This window comes from Syngnathus typhle, linkage group LG2, assembly GCF_033458585.1.
Source record: "Syngnathus typhle isolate RoL2023-S1 ecotype Sweden linkage group LG2, RoL_Styp_1.0, whole genome shotgun sequence".
NCBI classification, from domain to species: domain Eukaryota; kingdom Metazoa; phylum Chordata; class Actinopteri; order Syngnathiformes; family Syngnathidae; genus Syngnathus; species Syngnathus typhle.
In genome coordinates this window covers 12,818,871-12,840,885 of record NC_083739.1, presented here as the reverse complement: position 1 = coordinate 12,840,885, position 22,015 = coordinate 12,818,871, and the positions used below count along the sequence as shown (strand labels likewise).

The following is a 22,015-nucleotide window of genomic DNA, read 5'->3' as shown; positions in this document are numbered from 1 at the left end:
TGGGCCAGATCTGGCCTGGCACATCATCTTATGTTCCAAATTATTTACATTGATTTCGACGCAACCTTTAGACGTTTATTTCCAATAACTAGTCACAAAAACGGATCTTTACACAAGCAACCTACCCTTTGAGATCATTAAGACAGCAGTGTTAAACATAGATTTAAAGTCTTTAAATAAGATGGATTTTCCCCGCCAATTTAATTCCGTTTTTGAATTAATCATTAATTCAATCTTTTCATTCTCTTCTGCACTTGAAATCAAAAATTGAAAATCTGCATGATTTTAAATTGTGTGCGTCCAATTGAGATTGATATCATTTTCTGACTTATACATGTTGTTTACCAAGTTGACAGTATTTTATAATACATGGACTACTAATGATGGCTTTAAAATTATTTGCATGACTTTGCCTTTAGTTGGTCAATTTAATGGTGCTTTTAGAACTTTAGAATTATAATATTGTATTTAATCCCTCAGTCGTGTGTATTAATTCTTGCTTAAATATAAGCAGCACATTGAAAGTCACAAAGTGTAGCATCCAAACTTCAGTGTTGCAGGACTCGGATAAAGAGAACCTTGTTGCGCAAGACTTGAACAAGAGGGCAGAGAGTTGTGGAAGAACTGTTAAGTACAGATTCAGCAGTCTGCTGGTGTTCTGTGGGGTTTAAAAAGAAACCAGCTTAGTTTAGAAAAATGAAATCTGAGTGTCAAACTCAACACAAAAGGTTAAAAGGTGAGTAATAAAAATGATCCTCATTTATTTTGAAATGCTTACGGTGATTTCTGCATTTACTCTGACATGCTTACAGTGATTTTATTGTATAGCAGACTGCTTATTAACATGGTGGCACTATTTCAAGTACGGCTGCTGAGACCTTGGAGTTAGTGTAAATACTTTTCTATAAAGAGACATCTGTTAAACTTCAGAAAAATAAACACCCTCTCTGTAACCTCTTATTTTTCTGAATTGAGAAAAACTTGGAGTGGAGGAAGGGAGGAAGATAAACAGGAAGTGCAAACAAAATTTGGAAGTAACAAATAGACAGAAGACAGAAGGTTGACTAAAAGATAACATTACGACTTGAACTTTAATGAAACAATTTTTTCAATTCCATCATTTGTATTCATCATGTCATCATAACAACTGTTCCATGAAAGCATGTATCTCCAAGTTATGTGAGTTGCGTACAGTATTCGTAGACTTAAAAGCAAAGAGAGTATCTGATTAATATTAATAAATAAATAAGTGAGTAAAACGCTCTGACCAGATCCACCAAACTGAAAAGGAAATCTTAATATTCATATTGTTTACAGATGACATCATATAGAAAACAGAGACGCAAATAGCAAATGGAGTACACAGTCATATACAATTTAGACAAATGCAACGGCATTACGATCCAAAAGAACTGCTTCGTGTTTTCATGTCAGCTGATGGTCTCAAAGTCGGACCTTTGCATTGAGCTCAATGGGAATGATTGATGACTTATATACAATATAAATAATATGCAAAGGGAATGTTGCAAGAGAGAAACTTTCAAACAGGCACTGCTGGAAAACAACCTTTGCTCTTCCGATATCAGCGTCAGCCTTCGGCACTTGCATTTTTCAACCACCAACATACTTGGGTGCAACCTCACTTGCAGGTGAACCTGTCACGTTTGAAACTGCAGCACAGTGCGACACACGCATCTCCTTCCGTTCGGAAGTCCTGATGAAAGCATACTACTTTGCCATGCTGCAAAATGTTGACTGTGCCAATTTAGGAATTTTTGCCCATTTTTACCAATCGCACTTGCAATCAATTTGGCCAATGAGGTAGAAAACCGTAAGAATAACGGTATAACATCAAGATGTTTTCAGGAGCTTCACAGGGGAAGATATGATCTTTGATAGCATGATAATAAAAATGAAATGTTACCAATGCAAATTACATGCAAGTCATCAAGTAAGGATGGCTTAAAAAAATGTTGATTTACCACAATTAATTAACCACGAACCAAAATCTCTTGAAGCCAATAACCCAAACGCATCACTTTTGTTCATGCTAATGTTTTGTGAGGCTGAGCCAAGAACGTTGTTTTCTTCGCTTCTGCCACAAGTTTGGGAGCGGAGCACTGAGCAAAGTCCATGAAGAAGCTTTGAGACTCTGGACACTTAATGGAAGTTACTGACGTGACACTTGACATCATCAAGGCTGAGCACAGTGCCTTGACCATTGTTGTGTTTGTGCTTTTTATCAGAGCAGCGACACAGTTTGTACTTTATCACCTGAGACGATAAAAACAGAATGGTCAGTGACTAAAGAAACCAGACTCAACTGCCGTGGATATAAAAAGTCGACAACCCCTTTGGAAAAGAACGAGCCCAAAATTATTGCAACATTTTTTACCATTAATGTGACTTATAACTTGAACTGGGAATGGGTGAGCAGTTACGAGGGTTGGAGGACGGACAAAGATGAGCAGATACCTTTCGGCAATGTTGATTAATGTGCATTGTCCTAAGAACAACAGCAACGACAACACATGGTGCCAGAGGGTACAAGCTCACAAGAACATTGTGATTAACCTTCTGGTCTGTTCTAAAAATAGCCCACCAGTGATGTGACTTCTGAGATGAACTAAAAAAGAGGCAGAATTGTAATATTCATGCATCATTCGTTCATTTAAACTCTGCCTGGTACACATAGTATCTTAATGTGCCAAGTATGCCATATTTAGTTTAAAAATAAATAGATTGAATAATCTAGAATAAATATAGAATATAGATTATTTCGATAATTATTATAGAATAAATAATCCCCTGTTATAAAGTGTGCACACTTGTGCAACTTTGTTATCTCAGTTGTCTATTTATAATTCCATTTTCATAATTTTGTTTTTGTTTCTGAGTTAAGGCCACATTCATAGATTAGACCGCTTTAAAATTGTTGGAACTGGCATTTGGGGTGTGTAAACGTTTTATATCCACTGAACACCTTCAAAGATGACTCACCTCATAAAGGTAGTCAAATATCTCCAGAATGGTGAGTATACTTGCGCCAATGAAAAGTCCCATTTGACCACCAATATCACCTGGAATAGTTCAATCAAGCCGTGCATGATAATTAAGTTAAAAACATTAAGTACACATTGACTATATACTCATTAATAGATTATTCACATAATACTGTTACCTAATAGTCCGGCCACTTCATAGGCCTTTTTCTGTTCAATGGTTTCATAGTTGAGAGCCTCAAAAAAGATGTCCAAAACCAGGAGATTTTCCCTGAAGAATTCATATTTATAATTTAAAGCATTTTTTTTTTAATAACTTAGTTTTATGCTTGACGGGTGGGGAGGCACCGGCTCCACATTTAAAAAGTCAATAATCTTCGAATCTGAATGACTCATTGTTCACTGTTGATACTTACTTAATGTACTGCTCAGATTTGTTATATTTCTTGGCAAGATATTTAGCAGAGGCCTTGCTGGGGATTTTCACAAAGGACAGCTCTTTACTGTATCTGGTCATGTTGCAAGGTGTTTCGCACACACAGAAATCATTATCTCTCTGCACCAAGAAATCTAGAGGGCAAAAAAAAAATGCATCATAGACGAATAGATTTTTTTTTGGTCCAATTAGGTAATGTCATGATATCATTTACAAGAATGGGTGTATGGGAGAGTTGAACAAAGCCTCTTTCTTACCAAGAGCAGGATCAGCACATTCTTTGTATAGCTCCGGGGTGCAGTAGGGTGCATCGCCTGCAACACATGAACAAAGAGAAGTCGCTTAGGTCTTGCAGAAAATGCACTTTATAATCATTATTTCCATGAATTAGGTGCACAAGGATATATAGTGATTATTTTTGTTGTTGACAGGCCTACTGCATGGATTTTTGTTTTTTTTTATGACCGCTTAATAAAGAAATCCACAACACATAGATTAAATTTTTTTAGCGTGTAGTAATCGATGGAAGATTTCCTACCTGGCATGTGCACCATGCGGCAGTTGCAGTTGTCCACTAGGTAGCGCGTTTCACAATCAATGCGACAGGCTGTGATGCTGTAAGTATCAAAGAAGTCGGAGTCCATGGGTGTCACCTTGCAGTCACCCCATGGTGGTGGAAGATATATCAGCTGAAACCATGCATAAAATGTTTTTTTCCAACTTGATCATTTAAAAAAAAAAAAAAATGGAATAAACAATACATTTATTTAACATAGGCTCCAGTGCAGCGACCCTGGATGGATTTACTTAATAAAAGCAGAAAAGGTTCCTACCCTCTGTTCTTGACAAGAGACAAAAGTTTGGAATCCGGGAGCCACACCGAAACCGAGCTGATCGATGAAAGAAGGTTCATCTTGACTGTGGATCTGCACTTTGATTCCGGCTTCAAATGATGTCTCATCTGAGAAAGAATGTGACGTCATTGCAACACAGCCACCATACCAGTATGCCTTCCCCAAAAAGTGTTCCAACTCACCCGATTCTCCCCAGACAGGCAGGTACTCGTCCTGCTGAATGTCCAACATGAGCTCAAGCCCATTCCCCATCCCCCCCTTGGTGGTAATAAGGGGAGGGCGATCATTACCCCCGGCGTTGAAGGTGTAACATTTGCCATAGCGAGTGAAGATCTGAAAGATACACCAGGGCAGAGATAGATATTTATTTATTTATTTATTTATTTATTTATTTATTTATTTATTTATTTATTTATTTATTTATTTATTTATTTATTTATTTATTTATTTATTTATTTATTTATTTATTTATTTATTTATTTATTTATTTTTTAAATTTTTTAATTTTTTATTTTTTTATTTAAGTAGTAGTTCCGCTAGAGGGCACTGTTTGTCTCCATTCGTGGCTCAACGTGTAGTATAGGAAAATAACCTTTCGAAGTAAAAAACGTTGAAGACTCGGAAAGAGGGGGGAAATTGGGTTGAACTCCCCTACTCTTGCATTTGTGAAGAAAACTCATCTCAGTGAGGTTATAGAGACCTGCAGGCTGGTGATTGAGCATTCCTTTTCATCGCCCTTATGTTACCATGGTGACCAAGCTTACCTGCCAGGAAGATTGATGCCTTGATGTTTAAGAAAGGCTGCACTATTTACAAACGTTAGAAGCAATGTGACATATCAAAGGGGGGGGTTGTTATGTTGGCGAATATGGGAGGGCAGCAATGCAATGTGAGCAAGAGTTAAAGTGAAAGGGGTGGAAAGATACACGCTTAACCTAATTAGGATGAAAAAAACAAGTTCAAGGACGCTGACATTTGCGGAAGTGTCCATTGAGCTTGCTATGGATAATGAACAACAATTCCTGAAACCCCGTAACATCATGCATCAGGTATTTTTCAAAATGTGGGCTTGTTCACATAATGCAATCATACTTAGAAGTGTGGACATTTGATGAAACTTGTGATGTATTTTGAATTTTTTGTTTAATTACCTAAAAAGGAAACCGATATCCTGTTTGAAACTAATCTGCTGTCAGAACAGCTTCAGCCCATCACTGTAGGCTACGCTGCACGCTGCAAACACTTCCTGCATGTTCTGTTACTCATAAACAAGTCAGCCATGCATAAACGTAAATTGAACGGGCATGACAGGTGCATGATGTTCAGCATCATCACAATTGATTACGGTGAGGGCGCGTCATGTCTTGCGTAATGGTCGGTCGTGTGACAGCAGAGATGGGATATGTGAAAAAGCATCCAACACGTGCGCAGCCTGCAAATGCTTGTTCAGAGGAATGAATAAATCACAAAGCACATGTGCATTGCACATCATGCATACTGTATGAGGCAAGTGTTAAAAATTGACATCACAGATCATTGTAGTCATGGGTGATTATAAATAATTACGATAAACTTTACTTGTAATTTGTTATAGTACTTTACAGTTGGTTCCCCCCACAATTTTCGGCACTTCATTTACAAAGGACCCATCGGAGGGCTCGGATAAATGAAGTTATCCCTCATGAGCATTTTTGCCGGTTGAGTGCCTTTAAAAACACACAGTACAGCACTATTGTTATTAAACATACTGCCCATCAATATGCATGTCTTACTTAGATCATTAGATTAGATTTGCATTTTCCCATCCAGTTAACAAGGTATTTTCTACAGCTGTTAAAAGAGGTCCCGCCAGGGTAACTTCATTCCATTAGCGCTCTCGCGTTTATGGAAACACTTTCGTATTATTGGAAGATTTAAAGCACAGGTGTCAAACTCAAGGCCTGGGGGTCAGATACGGCCCGCCACATCATTTTATGTGGCCCGCGAAGACAAATTGTGCATCAAATGCGTGTGTCATTACTAGAATTGCAAATTGTCTTCACTTTTAATAATGTATATTTTTAAATATTTGATGAGTTTTTACTCGTCTGATTTGAAAACAAGTTATTTGTCAGTTTTTTTTGTAGCTTTGACTGTATATAATATGAGGTGCTCATACATTTATTTGGGTTGACAGTCATAATGGCCCTCCGAAAGAAGCTATGACTACAATGCGGCCCGCCAAAAAAATGAGTTTGACACCCCTGATTTAAAGCATGTTGGTGAAGACAGACAGTTTTGCCTATATTATGCGCCCTGATTTTGTAATATCAAACTCCACATCAATGTACAGTCCATGCCACTTACTAACAATTAAAACAGCTCCACGGCAACCCAGCAACCCAATACTCTGAAATGTTTGATTACCCTGCTGACTGGCCAAGGTGATAATCATTCTTGGCTGGAAGAGAGCGCGACACCCCATTGAAAAAATAAATCATAGGTAAGAGAATCAACGCCAGAGGCTCAGTGAGACTGAAAATGCAAATGACTTAATGATGCTTTCAACATGCCCTTCTCAGACCCAGAAGTCAAAATCAAGCATCTCCAAGGAGACATTGCTAATGTTAAATACGCCTTCATGGACTGAAGACACGGTGTGCTCAAACACACGGTAGTTTAATTTGGCTCTGCTATTTCCACACAGCAATAGTCAGTCAAATATCTTATTTAAAGATCACACTAAAAGCAAAAGGGGTACAGACTTAAGGCTGAATGAAGCCTGGTCTTATATTGTCTGCCCTTTTGGTGGGCAAAAGGATATTAACAAAAAAAAAGACACCCAAAATAAAAGGCAAATTGGCGTAGTCAACATTGAAGTTCATACATACAGTCATGAGACACCCACACAAACACTAAACAATGCATGCACACATTCATCCATATATATGTTCATTACGATTACTATATATACTATATATAATCCATGCAAACATAAGCACATATGTACACTTTACACATTCAGCATTTATACACGTCCATAGAGATATAAGCATATCATTTTGACCATAAATTTGCAGTAATTATAAATACCGTAATCTCTGGATTATAAACCGCTACTTTTTGCTCAAGTTTTGAACCCTGCGGCTTTTGTTTGTAATAGTATGTTCTGTGCAGTCCAACTAGTCGAACACAATCTTCTGATTAAAGTTTTGTTCGTGGAATATTAATTAAAGAGGCAAAATCCTTCTGCTTTCATCCACCTCAGGGGCGGCCATTTTGCCACTTGCTGTCAACTGAAAATGACATCACAGTTGCCAGGTCTCAGCTCACAACCAATCACGGCTCAGCGGTTTTCTGAAGCTAAGCTGTGATTGGTTGTGACCTGAGACTTGGCAAGAGTGATGTCCTTTTCAGTCGAATGCAAGTGGCAAAATATACATTTACTTTTTCTACTTTGGTATACTCATAAGAGTCAAAATTCAGCTGAGTCTAGCCAGACTGGATGGACATATCTTAGTTTGTTTGCATCATAATATAAGGGGTAAAACCTTGCTCAAAGTCAAAATTAAGGCTAACGATTGATCTTGCGGTTTGTGACAAGACTTTTAAACTCGCTCCTGACTTTGAGGCCATGATGTGAAATTTATGCCAGTTGCTCCAACAAAACATCAATTAAAACCCTCCTTTAAGTTTGGCTACGACAATTCTGGGTTTTAAGAAGCTGCTCATGTCGAGTGATAAAAATACTAATTTCCTCCCTCTCTTTGGTCATGTTTTTTTCGCCTGCCTCACCTCATCTGAAAAGTCTGACGTGCTTTAGCCTTGTGGAGTAGTCTCTATCTCCTGCCGCACTTCCCCACCCACCTCTGCTTCATTTGATGAATATTTCACAGGCCAGTAGAGACGCTCTGCCTCTCTCATCCTATTCCCAGGCTCTGTCCAGCCTCTCACTACCTATCACCCTCAGAGACGATAGGGGCACTTGAGGGGACTAGGTGGGTGTACGGATGAGCGTTACTCTTCTTGAAATATGAGGACGGCTTATTAAATCCCACGTTTTTTTGTGCGTGTGTTTTTCTTTAGAGTCAATCGAGTAAGTCATTAGAAATACTGTAACACATTTACTAAATTGTTTCCTTTCTTGTTAAAAACAATGTTACGGTATGCTATGGTAGTTATAGTCAATCCATCCATTCATCAATTGGGCTCATCCACAACTTACTCGCACGTACATTTGTGGCGTTTGATAGATGTTATCATTTAAAGCAAGGCAATATTCCAACAAGGGGCTAAAAAGGTTGAGGTTGTAAGGAAAAGTCGCTGAGTCGACATCTAATATGTTCATGGCTAATGTTGAGATGGCTCCTTTTAATCCGTAGGGAGTTGTTTAGGAGAGCAGCTGTCTTTGCTTCCAACACTATAAACCATCTGGCCCGTGAGAAATGCAATAAATTAGAATGATGTTTGAAGTAATGGCGGACGATGTAGGGAGAAATGAAATCACGTTAGGGACTTCAGAGGTTGTCCAAGGCAAATTATCAGCTTTAATTTAAAACACATTTAAATGAGTGTTTTCTTTCCCCCCAAGTGTAATTTATAGCAGTACGCCATTTATTGTCAAGCTGCAGTATTGGTTAAAACTATTTTCTTGAATATTTTATGTCAATTCATTCCTCATAAAAAGTCACTCAATGTATAGGTATATTTTACAAACTGAAAACGATCCAGGAGTCAAATGAATGAACACATATAAATAAAGTGCTCATCTCTTTCGACGCATCCAAAAAGCAACCTAAAAAAAAGCATGAAGATGACAACTAAATGTATAAAAGATGAATAACACGGTAAAATTAAATCTCACCGATCAATCTTTTCAAGTTAATCACAATCGGCCAGAGTTTTGCTAATTAATTCTGAATTGTAAAGCAGTTTTATAAAAACAACCATACGTCATACTTCTTCACATTTCCTCTAGGATGCCTTAACTTGTTGGTTTTTCGACATGCATGTTTGAATCCCCACCCACTAATCTCCTGCACGTCCATTCGTGATCTACAGACATGTATAGATGCTCCAGCTCTGCTGGAAACAGGCCCAGGCACAGCAACAGCTCTTTGCGCTGCGATTTCACTGTGCACCAACCCCTCGTCAGGCATATCTGAGTAAACATGGAGACATAAACAGCCTTGAGGCCAGTCACAGAGGCAAGACATTCCGTGATTACATCTGACAACATTCTAGGTGGCAGACAGTGGGGTTAACTAGGATTAAAGATGATTTTCTCAAAAGTGATGGAGAGATGTAGACAGCAAATCTCTCTCTCTCTCTCTCTTTATGTCTTTCAATTCCATGTTGATGATTTAAAAGCCAGAGGTGGGAAGAGTAGCCCGAAATGGATTACGATTTAGATGTATGTATTAATTTCCCTTACTTGACCTCAGCAAAGATTCTCAGAGATCACTTCCTTGAGACAGCGCAGCTCTTCTTATAATTTACCCTGACTTCATTCAATAGTCACATAATGAAATGATTTAGAATGCTTACATCACTTTATAGCAATTATTTTTTCCGGGTCATCTTTGAAGTGCACAGAATATATGAGCCGCAATCTAATTTCTTGAGCACTCTGTGGACTTTGTTGTGGCTCAGGGTGTTGTGTGCGAGCGTGACCGCATTCTAAGAGAAAGCCGTGTGAATAAGTCACAGGCAGTTTGCCCAACGGTGAGATGAAAATACGGACATATGGCAGCATGGCACAGAACTGAAGATGCGCATAGATGCACAAGGTGAACACAGATGTGTTTCAAATATACTCACCCTCAACTTGCGTGCAACACTCTAGCGTAGCGTACTTGAGCATTGGAGTACTCTTTGGTGTATTTTTGGCATACCTCTATGATTCATCACCTGGGTGGCAGTATTAAAACTATTTAGCTCTGTGTGGGTTGGGATGGGACTGGTTTCATACATTGGACCTTCCAAGCAATGCTGGTTTTCAAATATTGTTTGTCCCTCCAGAGACGTATTGGTAGCAGGGTACAACTATTCGATCTTTTGGCCATTTTGTAGAACAAACCAGTCCAACAGCAAATGCAGGAACCAGGCTCACAGACCAAATTAGTTGTGCATTATTAGGGATGGTCGATACCACTTTTTTCAGATTGATACCAATACGAGTATGATACCACTCATACTCTAGATACATACAATTTCTATGAAACCAATGTTTTATTTATTTATTTATTTATTTATTTATTTATTTATTTATTTATCTATTTATCTATTTATCTATTTATCTATTTATCTATTTATCTATTCATCTATTCATTTATTCATTTATTCATTCATTCATTCATTCATTCATTCATTCATTCATTCATTCATTCATTCATTTAAATTTAATGTGGGGGTTGAAAAGTCTGCAAGAATGACCTCAATTTAAAAATAAAACATAAATCACTCTGATTTAGGATTATTTGTATTTAATTAATAAAAGCAAAAATAAAACTAACAAATGAGTTTCACATTCTGCAGAGGAAAAAAACCTAGGACCGCCAAGCTACTCACATACTGTTTCTGAATGAAAATAGATGAATTAATTAAAATGAAAACAAGCTTCGGGGCAAGAGGAATCGTGTGCCGTGTAAAAGAGACCCAGGTGCAACTTCCCGCTGAGTCTTAGGTCACCTTCTAGCACGTTCCTTCCCCCTCTGTGTCTTTTTTTGTTTCCTTGTGAATAAACTCCTTTATAATTTTGGCTCTTTGTCTCTCTTTGCTTTGCGCAAAAGCATTTTCACAGTGAGCCAGTATTCCAGTGTTTCAATCGATCATGGGAACGTTCACTTTTCTTGTGCCACTCCCGTTTTTTGGCTCTTTTTCCCTCGAGTAACAGAATGATAAATCTATTCATCAATTAATTTCATTCCATGTTCATAGTCTGTGGTTATATTTTTGGCTATTGTACATATTTTTCAGCAGAAAGAATATGTTTTAAAGAAGAAACAAGTTAAAACAGTGCCAGGATGTCTTAATAGCAGGATGTTTTCATCTGAATAATTCTATGTTTGAAAAAATGAAATTCTATCCTTATTATAATAAAAGTGAGAGTCGCTCTTTGTATATCTAAATATGAACATTTGCAGTGGAGCTCATTTGTGTGTCTTTTCATGCTAATGATCTCCACGGTGAATGCCACTCAAACGTAATTCGTTCCCTTTCCATCAACGTATGATTAAAACAAGACCAACATTAATGAGTCGCAGCGAGGTGACCACACAAAGCTGCTAGGCAACAATAACGTTATAATGAGGAGCTCATTTGCAAGTAAAAGGGGTAATTGTGATTACAAAATGACCTACCAAGCAGGTTGTTGTCTAAAGTTATTCATATTTCAATTAACCTTCTAGCCCCGGCGCATAATTTCTCTCCGTGACAGAACTCATCAGAGCACTTGAAGATGTTCACTTGATTTGACCGTGAATCTGAACTAGTGAACTTTGACCTTTGCCATAGCAATCACTCAGCCGCCACGTTCTGAACCTCTGCGACCTCTTCCTCTTCTCCAAATGTTCACCATCATTTTCTTGATGTGTCTGTTTGCTTTCAAATTCACCCCATAAACTTTATGGACTGCAATATGTCAGGACTGATATCTTGTCCCCGTTGTCCCTGGATAGTGAGGAGATCACAGCTGGTTACAGCTGAGCAGCATTGGGTCGCATCATTTTCAATCTGACTCACCACGGTAGTAAAAAGCTTCGCGGGGACATAAAACGAATAAAGGAACTGAATCATCAGAGCAAAACCCACGTACATTTCCCTCAACCTTGTTCTTTCAGTTTCTGTGGCAAAGTGCAATGCCATTTCCTTTTTACTCAAGCACAAGGGCGTAAATGAGGTGGAGCGGTGACTGAAGACTGGAGGTGCATAGTAAGCGAGATTCAGCTACCTTAAACAGGTGCGTTCAAAGGACGCACTTAGAAAAAAGACGACGTGATCTTGGTTCCACCTTCATCTTCGTGACGGCCAATTGGACCTGCCGCTGCTAAGCGTGGCTGCCTGCTGCAGTGATTGATGTCCTCTGCTCTAGGTGGCAGTCATAGCATCACTCATTAGCCGCTAATGCCTATTTTGCCTCATATCGCCCCGAAGTGAGAGGAAATGATGTTTTTCATTTCCCATGTGGTTGTGGAGCATACATTCATCATTTGACTTCTGAAGATGGATTTCCGTGGGCACGTCTGAAGTTTTCCCAGAGACAAGATTCAAAATAACAGTAGGCCAAACTCAGGCTACAGGCCAAGTCAGTGAATAGATTCGCTCAGTAATTGCAGAGGAGCTGCCAGACCGAAGCCCATAGAAAAGTGAAAGGGCACATCGAAGAAATACTAATCAGTGTGTCAGATAATCTCTCACGAGGCAGTTGTTGTTCTTGCCGAATGCCACCGCTCCCCGCCGCATTTTATCTTGTGTGTTTTTTGTTTTCCGTGTGTGCGCTGTAGCAGCTCTCGGCAAATTATTGACATCGCCGAGCTCCGCATTAACATTTAAAGATCGTTTAATGTAAGCCAGCGTTTTGGGATGGCGCTTCCTGAATTATAAAATAAGCCGCTCATTATCCCCGAGTCAGATGAGCGCGCAGAGCCGGCCTTGTCCTTATTTCCCGATGCTTTCTCCTCCTATTCTCACCCTAATTATAACTTTTAATTTTCGCCTGCAGCTAAATCTTCTTTCTTTCCTTGCCTCCATTTGGCCTTCAGTTTTTTTGCACCAAATTCGCCGTACCTATTCCTCCAAATGTCTGTCGTCACTAAATCCACCTTCCCACACGGGGAGCTTTTGTACAGTGATTGTAATCAAAACAAAACAAGCTGTAATTCCCTCTCCCAAAGTCTAAACAGAAGAAAAACAACATGCGTGCCTGGGTAACCCATTTTAACCACACAGATGTTGTTCCTCTCTCCCTTAAATTCCCGCTACAAAGCTTCATTCCTTCCACTCTCTTACCCAGCGGCTTGTTACTGCATGCCATCAAAGTGATCTCCCATTCACACAGAGTGAAATATTGAAACACATGATTGCGATTCAGACTGACGTGGTGACCTTGGCAACGCTCAGCGGGGATAAACAGGAAAAGCTCATCATGCCGGCCACTGGAATCTTCCACGCTGTCACCCTGTAGCTGATTTCATCCAGAACTATCGAGCTGAATTTGAGGTGAGGTGACGCGAGGTGGGATCTGGGCGTCTGCCTGCTTTCCTTCAGTCAGCATGTCACTGAAGCTAGCAAACAGAGCCTGGACTTGCAGAGTCACCTGCACTAAACTTCAAGATGAATAAACCATGGGTAGAGCAATGCAGACCACTTGAGCTATTTTCAGCATCACTCGGTCCAAAATGCTTTCATAAAAAGCAACCCCCCCCCCTCTCGTCCCCCCGCCATCCCCTCACCGGCTTGGGCAAATAGAGCGTGATGAAGCGGCACTACTGATCAGTCTAGAAAACCAGCCGGAGTTGCGTGGCTGTCCGCCTTTTAACAACACGGAATGATCTCCAGGACCTTCAAGTTGAGCATAATCGGTACGACTAACTTAACTCAGTCACCGCCAGCCAAAGTGATGTTTGACGTCTATTCCCGTCAACGGTAGTGAATGAGTTAAAAACACACTGTGACTTTGAACTAACAGAGGTAACCTGCCTGCTGACTTGCAGATTGGCGTTGGACTAAATGCAGCTGTCCTACTTTGTATTGTCGTATTCCGCTACTTTTTTGTTATTAATCTTTAAACTGTCACCAAGAACACTTTCTAATCTTCCCCTAAAGACTTTGTTGTATTTGTTTCATTAACAAACACAAAGAAATCAATGAAACAAGCACTGTCAGTCTTTCTCAAGGTCCTTTTTTAAAAGACGCTTGGTGAAGTCAAATTTCAACTCCTGCTGCATGTAATAGTCCCACCGCTGACGAATGTCTTTTGCGCATAAGATTAGTCTCCTTTATGAGCCCTGAGTAAACTATTCACCTGCTGATTTAGGAAATGTGGTTACTTCAGCTCCTGATGACTTTTTGCTGGTGGTCAGCACTAAATAGTCCAAGTTCAGCATGTGTGGCAAATATGACTTTAATCCGCCACCTGTGTTTGTTTATCACCAAAGTGCGTGCTGAGAAATTAACATTAACGAGGTCGTTTCAAAGATTTGCTGCTTAATATCTTCACTGTGAGTAAAAAGTTACAAGCTTGATTTTGTTGCAGGCGGAGTGTCAGGGATGTGAGTTTGAATGGTGGTCTGTCACAGGGACTCAACGGTGGACCAGTCCACAATGTAGCTTTTCACGTGCGTTCTGCTGAGCTACATATTAAGCGGTACCAAAAAAGAAAATAGCTGGACTCATTCCGAATTATTTATCTGCCTGCAAAGCCCTTAACTCCTAATTGAAAATGGGGACATCACCCGAATAAGCAGAACAAAGGGGAAAGCATGAGAGTCAGCGAGGGAGGGAGGAAGGAAGGAAGGGAGTAAAGAGCCTGACATGAAAACATAATGAGGATTGTCATGCCCATGGGGGCTGACGTGAGGGATTCGCTGCACAGGGCTTTCGACTAAGTAGGAATGCAAGTGAAGCTGGCGAGAGGGCACCAGGGGACACAAGCGGTAACATGACTTGGACGATGCTAGCATGTTCAGGAGCTTTGCTGACCCACAAGCCGCTGGGCAGTTTTTCAAATCTGTCCCTTCAAACCATCAAGGAAGTGGAAGGCTCCCTCTCCAAGGATTGTGCTTCACTTCCATCTCCAAGCAACGGCAGAGATTGCCGGCGGGTGCTACGGGCTTGTTATAAGATGATTCCGACTGGGGCCAAACACTTTGAGCTTAAGAGCACTCAAACTGAAAACCAGACCTGCGCGTCATGCTGAGTATGTGCAAAAACATCAATGCAACCTTTGTGGTTCTATTTCATCCCTAAAGACTATATTTTTCATTACCGCTTTGCAGCGAGCAGCATTTGACATTTGTTTCTGTTGACAAGTCTATTGGATTCACCTCATGCTAATACAGCTGAAAAACCAAATGGGAAAAATAGCAACGTGTCTCGCTGCCTGCGGTTACGACATTATTGCTGTAAGCAATTCCGGGGAGATAGCAATTGCGAACTTAAACGGGGAAGTGAGAGAATGAATACAAATGGATCTGATATCGTCTGGAATTAATCTTATTTCATGCCCACCCCCGCATGCGGTTGGGATCTGATTTGCAAATATGGAATTTAGTTCATTCTGCTGTTGGCGCTACATCTGTATACAACTTGACAAAAAAGAGAAGTTGGAACTGGCAGTAGGAACAAAGACAAAACTCACAAACGACCGACTTGTCTTGGCCTTGCGATTTGATATTCCATCATGCTCCAAAAACATTTCAAATCCATCCACTGCATATTCTCAACTTTACCCTCTTCCTGCTCTACACATTGTGAAACGTGACAGTTTCTAGCTTCAAGGTGAAAAAGCTTAACATGCAAGTCGACCATCTCGCTTGGACTCAGCATTCTCGATGCAAATGTTTCAGAATGTTCTATCAGCGTCTTTGCCCCCACCTCCTTTGATCTCGACACCAAAAATCAATCGGGGCGCCCGTCTTTCTTCATTCATCCAGTGCCGCGCCAACAAAACAATGAACAGATTACCAATGCATTGCATCTAAGGCGTCTTCAAAGAGAGTCCATGTTGGAGAGAACTCTGCACAGATTGAGGCAACAAAGGGTAGTTACGGAGGGAAATAAAGGCCCCATAATGCTCTGGGGGGAAGCCCCTCCCCTCTCCCCCTGCGTTGTGGACAGATGTAATTTCCTATCGAGCAGCGTTTTCTTCAAAGCCCACCGGAATGGCTTGATCACAGTCGACAGGCTGCCAGTGTACCTTCACATTCTTCACATCAATTATACATTGGTCTCAAATGAGAAGAAAAGGTTAAGGAGTCTTAAAGTTTCAAGACTTTTGATCAGTGAACCACATCGAAGGGGAAACTCAGCACGGCAGCAGCCCAAACCTCACATCTGCTCTTCGGCTCAATTTGATGGTTTCATCACTTTCAAGTGTGGTGGAGCTGGTGTACGTTGATACCCAGTCACTGATTACTGATACTACTAATCACTAATCTTACAATTTGTACTAATTAGTAACATCATAGTCCCTATTTTGTTGCAAGTGCAAGTCTAGCAGGAAGTGCAGTCTACCTGCGCGCATGACTGGAGTTTTCTTTCTTAAACGAGTCTGGCATGGCACGAACGTTCGTTTTTGAGCCCCGAGCGAACAGGGAAATAAGTCTCAATTCCTTTATTCTCTAAATAAAAAAAAATCTTTTCATCTTGACACTGCTTTAGTTACTTAAAAATTGGTAGAGTAGTTTTTGAGTCATGCTGATAACAAATGAAGGAACTTATATACAAGCTGGGGAAAAATCCTCACTCAGTTTAGGATTTTTTTTTTTAATTACTGGAGAGTCCTGTCTGTGTTGTGAGCTGAGCTTACTGTATTGAACCCCCCCCCCCCAAAAAAAAAAACAGTTTCATCCCTTAATTTAAAATTTTATGAGGGGAATGTTCATCCACTCACTCAACCACTTCGGGGCGCAGCCCAAGAAGAGATGTTGTGTCAGTTTGCTCATATTCAAAAACAACTATCAGGTTGTCACTACTGAATATTTTTAGAATCGATTATACTATCGATTAATCGGCTAAAAATTTATTTTGCATGGAAATAGAAACAATCTTTTAGGCCCCCTTTTACTGTCTATTAACCGATTATTGTTTATTTGATATTGTTTAGTGATTTAAAAATGGCTCGGAACAATTACCCGATTCTTAAAATAGTTGTTGATTAATTTGATAATCGAATAGTTGCCGATTAATCAATTTAATTTTCACAGCTCTAAGCAACAACAACCATTTCCCCAGCTTGAGCTCAGTGAGTAATTTTACAAGTGGATCTACCTAGTCTGGATTGTTGCACAACAAAAAGGGCTTTTCTGTCTTATTGTTGCCGTTTAGCCTTGCAATTTCACCCGAGTACAGGCATGTCTCTCTTCAGTCATGATCGCAGTAGACAGGCTACTCACTTCATTTACTCTCCACAATTGTTTAATTATACAGAACTTCACTCTCAAACAGAGGAGGCAAACACTAAAAAGATGAAAAAGACAGGTGTAAACATTTGCTTAGGACCGGAGGGGTTGACTAAACTGTGCAGCAAAATACGACAGATCAACAGAACTTAAAAGGACTCCGTGAATTATAATTCCAGAAATGTAAATGTATTTGTTGTGTGATGAAATACAACAGAGTAAAATCTTCAAAACACACTTCAGCAAACCATTTTGTAATCCAGCTATCTCTTCATCAATACCATCAATACAACTTTCAGACTGTGGGATTTCAAATGAAAAATGTTACGACCTGATTTTCATTGTTCCCATGACAGTATCAACAAAGTTATATTTATACTCACAAGAATAAAATAAAGATCACATGATATCCAAACGTACCACTTTGAAGTCGTCGGCTCTGCACTCGGTGCCGTGGAAGTGGCAGGAGAGCAACATGTCATTGATGTCGTGGCCGGTGCGGTCGAAGAACTCCAACATGTTGAAAGGTCGCGGCTTGAAGTTGTGGAAGTCCGATTTGACCTTCAGACTCTCCAAAACGCTCTCCTCCACAAGATGCACGTCTCGGATCTCATACCTAAAGTAGACCATCGTTTAGAGATGGAAATGATATCATTTTGCCTGATTAGAAGTCAACTGTGTGAAATTCAACCCAAGTAGCAGTAAGGAGTCATAAAAATCTAATTTTATTCCAGTACTGACATTTCAGTTGTCAAACAGCTTGAGGAAAAAAACAAAAAAAAACATGAATTTTGTTAAGCTAAATTTTTCTGTCAAAACCAAACTGATTTATTTTATTTTTGAGGCCGATGGTGGATTTTGGCAGAAAAAAGACTGATTAATCAGCCCAATGATTAAAAGAATATACACTGCGTATGCATTGTTGTTTTAAAAACTTAAGATCAATAGCTTTCAGGAAATAGAAGTTAATCCCTAACGGCCCCTCATAGAAACATTCTGTATGTCGCGATCGTTTGTTTTTTTTCTTTTAATAACAGTAGCTCTCGGCTTTAGCCTACGTGGTTTCCTGCCCTATTATATATTTGAGAGGTAATCGTAATCAGTCATCCACATAATCACAGTATGGATTCAGGAATTTGGCATTCAGTGAAATGTCTTGATATTTGTCTTGTGCATGCCACCAGGCGTCATTGGTCCGTGTTAAATGCCAGCCGAGTAACTGAGCGAGGAAGCCAAATATCCCACATCACCCTCGGCATTATACTTCGCCCCGGGAAGGTTTCCTTTCATCAAATGGAGCTCATAAATTTCTGGCCGCAGCGCCTCGCATCAAAAGCGAGTTGAATAGCCGCGCATGCATCGGCTGCGGACCTTCGTGCAAATACGACATTCAAACAGACTTGAATTACTCGGATTCCACCTGCATTTGAATTGCCTCACTTCTTAAGCAGGAGAATGAGCTAGTGTTAGCTATGCTTCTGAGCCTAGTGGTTTTTTTTTCCTCCCAGGAAATGTGCAATGGTGGGGTGCATCCAGACCTTCAAAGATTGGTGATACAAGTTGAATCTGCCGCCCGCCACCAGACTGTCAACATCACTGCAGCGGCAGCTCATCAGAGGATGACGTCACCTCAAGCTCCGAGCTACGTTTCTCTTTCTAATATATTTAACCTTCATTGTTGTTTGCGATAACTGGCGGCATGGAAAAGTAAAACACAGCCGTAACATCATTCGCTATTCTGGGAGAGATTTCTCTTCAAGTGCGCCGTCTTGTCCATTCATGCAGAAAATCATTGTAAAGTCAAAAGGTCACTGAGGTTGGAAGAACTAAATTTCTGTTCAGGTTGATCTTGAAAGGGTTTGACAGGGTCGGGTCAAATTTGAGCTCATTAAATTCCTTCATATGAAAGTCTTCTCGGAACAGTGAACAATACCTTCCCTGTGGTGGCTGGCAGCGATGTCACAGTCTAATTTCAAACATTCATTCCAAATAATAACACCTTAAAAAAAAGCTGCTCTGGTCCTGATTCAGTGGTATGATCTCGACACGCAAATGGAGTTTACAACTCCGAGTCTCGCAAGCTGCCTCGCTACTTTTGCATTCTCCCACTTTGTGTGTTCAGGCAGCCCTCTGTGCATGATCTCACACACTGAAATGATTGCTCGAACAATATTCAACTCAAACTCTTCTTTTATTTAGCAGGTAAGCTGCATCTTGAACATCCCAGAAACAAGAGGACATTTTTTTTCCTTCCTGAGATCTGTTCTTCAGGTTTTGCAAACATGGTGATTTTAAATGCATGAACGTTTAACTCACGGCTTTTGCCACCTTTTGTGATCAGAGAAAACAAGAGTTTTCTATGTTCGCTCCTGTGAGCCCAGCCACACTAACAAAACAACCCAGGTGTCATTTAAAAATTGCCTAATATCCCAAGGATAAACAATTATAAAACACATTACACCCCCATTTTGTTTTGCTGAAATTAGCCATTTTAAGTGTCTCAATTGGATTGCATCACCATGGCGGACTCCACAGTTTAAGTCCCAAATATTTGGGGTTGGGGGGGGGGGGGCTACTGCCAACTGAAGCACGCGCAAGCCCCCCCAAAGCCTCACCCCGCCCCCACTGCATCAACAACTAAGCCTAAGCTCGTTGGTAAATAATAGGCATGATACTTGATGTGTGGTAGAAATGTGACAGTGACCCAATTGTTATGTTTGGAATTATGTCACCAGAGACACACACAAAAAAACTTATTTTATGAGCTTTGAATTCAAGGAGCTGCCCAGCGAGCCGCCCGTACTGCAAAGTAAGTGAAGGCTACCTGTGGTTCAGCAGCGCCAGCAGCTCCCCTGCGTGATACAAGTCGTTGCGTGTCACGCGACTAAAGCGGAAGGCGTTCAGGTTGCACAAAGTCACCGCGGGGAACGTCAAGATCGGGCTGACGACCTCGTCCAGTTTAGTGACGTGTGGATACTCCAAGTAGAAATGGATCCGGTCCACACACACGAAAAGCAGCACGGCGAGAGAGGCGAAAAAGACGACGAGCCACAGGCAGCGTCGGAAGCAGAAGCGCTCGTAGGTGAAAATGTGCGAGATGCCGTGCAGGGTGGACCTATGGGCGAAAACTTCAATCGGTGCGGGGTGATCGCCGTCCATTTCCTCCCGTTCCACCTTGAGGTCCATCGTCGCGCCGCGGTGCAGGTCAAACGTTCGATGCCAGCGAGAGCGTCAACCCACTCCTCCGTTCACTCATTCATTCACCTGTGGCGCCGACCGTCCACCTGCGCAGGTGCAGACACGCAGAAAACCACTCACGGAGCCGTCTCGCCATTTTCAACCAACATGGGTATGACCAGACAGAAAAGTCCCGATAAGCACAAAGAGTCAGTGTCAAGTGCAGCGAACGCAGCACGAAATTGGGCTGCACATTTGATCGTCGATTCTGTGTGCAGTGGAGCGCGCGTGGTGTCTGCGCGTCACGAAAAAAAAAATAACCAAGACACTTGCAAATCCTTCCAGACAATTCAGCTCATTTGAGAAGAGTTAAAACCACCAGTGTCTCTTTGGTGGAGAACATTTTCACGTCCGGATTCTCTCCTCCCGGACGTGCGTGTGAGATGCTTGCTTGTTGCGGTCGCTGCTGAGTCGGGAGGTTTCGTGTGTGCGCAAGAGGTTGCGTGTACGCGTTCTTGTGTGTTTGAGTAAACAGCAATAGCAGCAGTGGCGGAGGTCTTGAACAGACTAATAATAGCCAGATATTTTAAACCAGAAATCTACGTCACATAGCTCCATAATTACACTTCTATATGTGACTTTTGCTACCACAAAAAAAAACCAAGAGTGACATTGTAAGTTGTATACAACAACAACGTGGTGATTATTTTTTGTGTGCAAGTGTCCGAATAATCAGGATTTTTGAAAGTACATAAGAGTCTTTATAATCCAAGTTTCAGATATTGCAATGTGGTCTTTTTATCTGGGGCACTGGCCCAAGCTTGGAATATTAGACATAATTATAAGCAGATGCAGTCATAATAACTCACTCATAATAGTACATTTCATCATGTTGACATGTCAACACTGGTATTGTTTTAGCAATGAACTCTTGACTGTTTGTTTATTTATTTATTTATTTATTTATTTATTTATTTATTTATTTATTCATTCATTCATTCATTCATTCATTCATTCATTCATTCATTCATTCATTTATTTATTTATTTATTTATTTATTTATTTATTTATTTATCAGTCATAATAACTCACTCATTATAGTACATTTCATCATGTTGACATGTCAACACTGGTATTGTTTTAGCAATGAACTCTTGACTGTTTATTTATTTATTTATTTATTTATTTATTTATTTATTTATTTATTTATTTATTTATTTATTTATTTATTTATTTATTTATTTATTTATTTATTTATTTATTTATTTATACGACGAATTTTATTATTTAGTGCACTTCCGTTCTTATGTTTTGGAACTTCCGGACTGCAAAATTGACGCCACAGATTTTGCAATGTCGCTGTCCATGGTGCTGTTGATTATTCTCCCCCGTGCCTGCAGAGGGCGATAACGTCAGTTAGTCTTGGTAAACAAGAAAAACGGAAGC

The 22,015-nt window shown here is 40.3% G+C and overlaps 1 protein-coding gene across 1 annotated transcript; it reads right to left on the bottom strand.

The window, feature by feature from the left end:
- Nucleotides 1-1,126: 1,126 nt before the first annotated feature.
- LOC133167065 (acid-sensing ion channel 1-like) lies at nt 1,127-21,499 on the bottom strand. The gene is made up of 10 exons (XM_061297592.1): nt 20,217-21,499; nt 17,813-18,008; nt 4,475-4,625; nt 4,272-4,399; nt 3,977-4,127; nt 3,696-3,752; nt 3,419-3,572; nt 3,182-3,273; nt 3,001-3,080; nt 1,127-2,274 (listed from the first exon to the last, which is right to left on the bottom strand). The coding sequence occupies exons 1-10, from the start codon at nt 20,576-20,578 to the stop codon at nt 2,161-2,163; spliced, it is 1,485 nt and encodes a 494-aa protein (XP_061153576.1). The 5' UTR covers nt 20,579-21,499; the 3' UTR covers nt 1,127-2,160.
- Between the last annotated feature and the right edge of the window lie 516 nt (nt 21,500-22,015).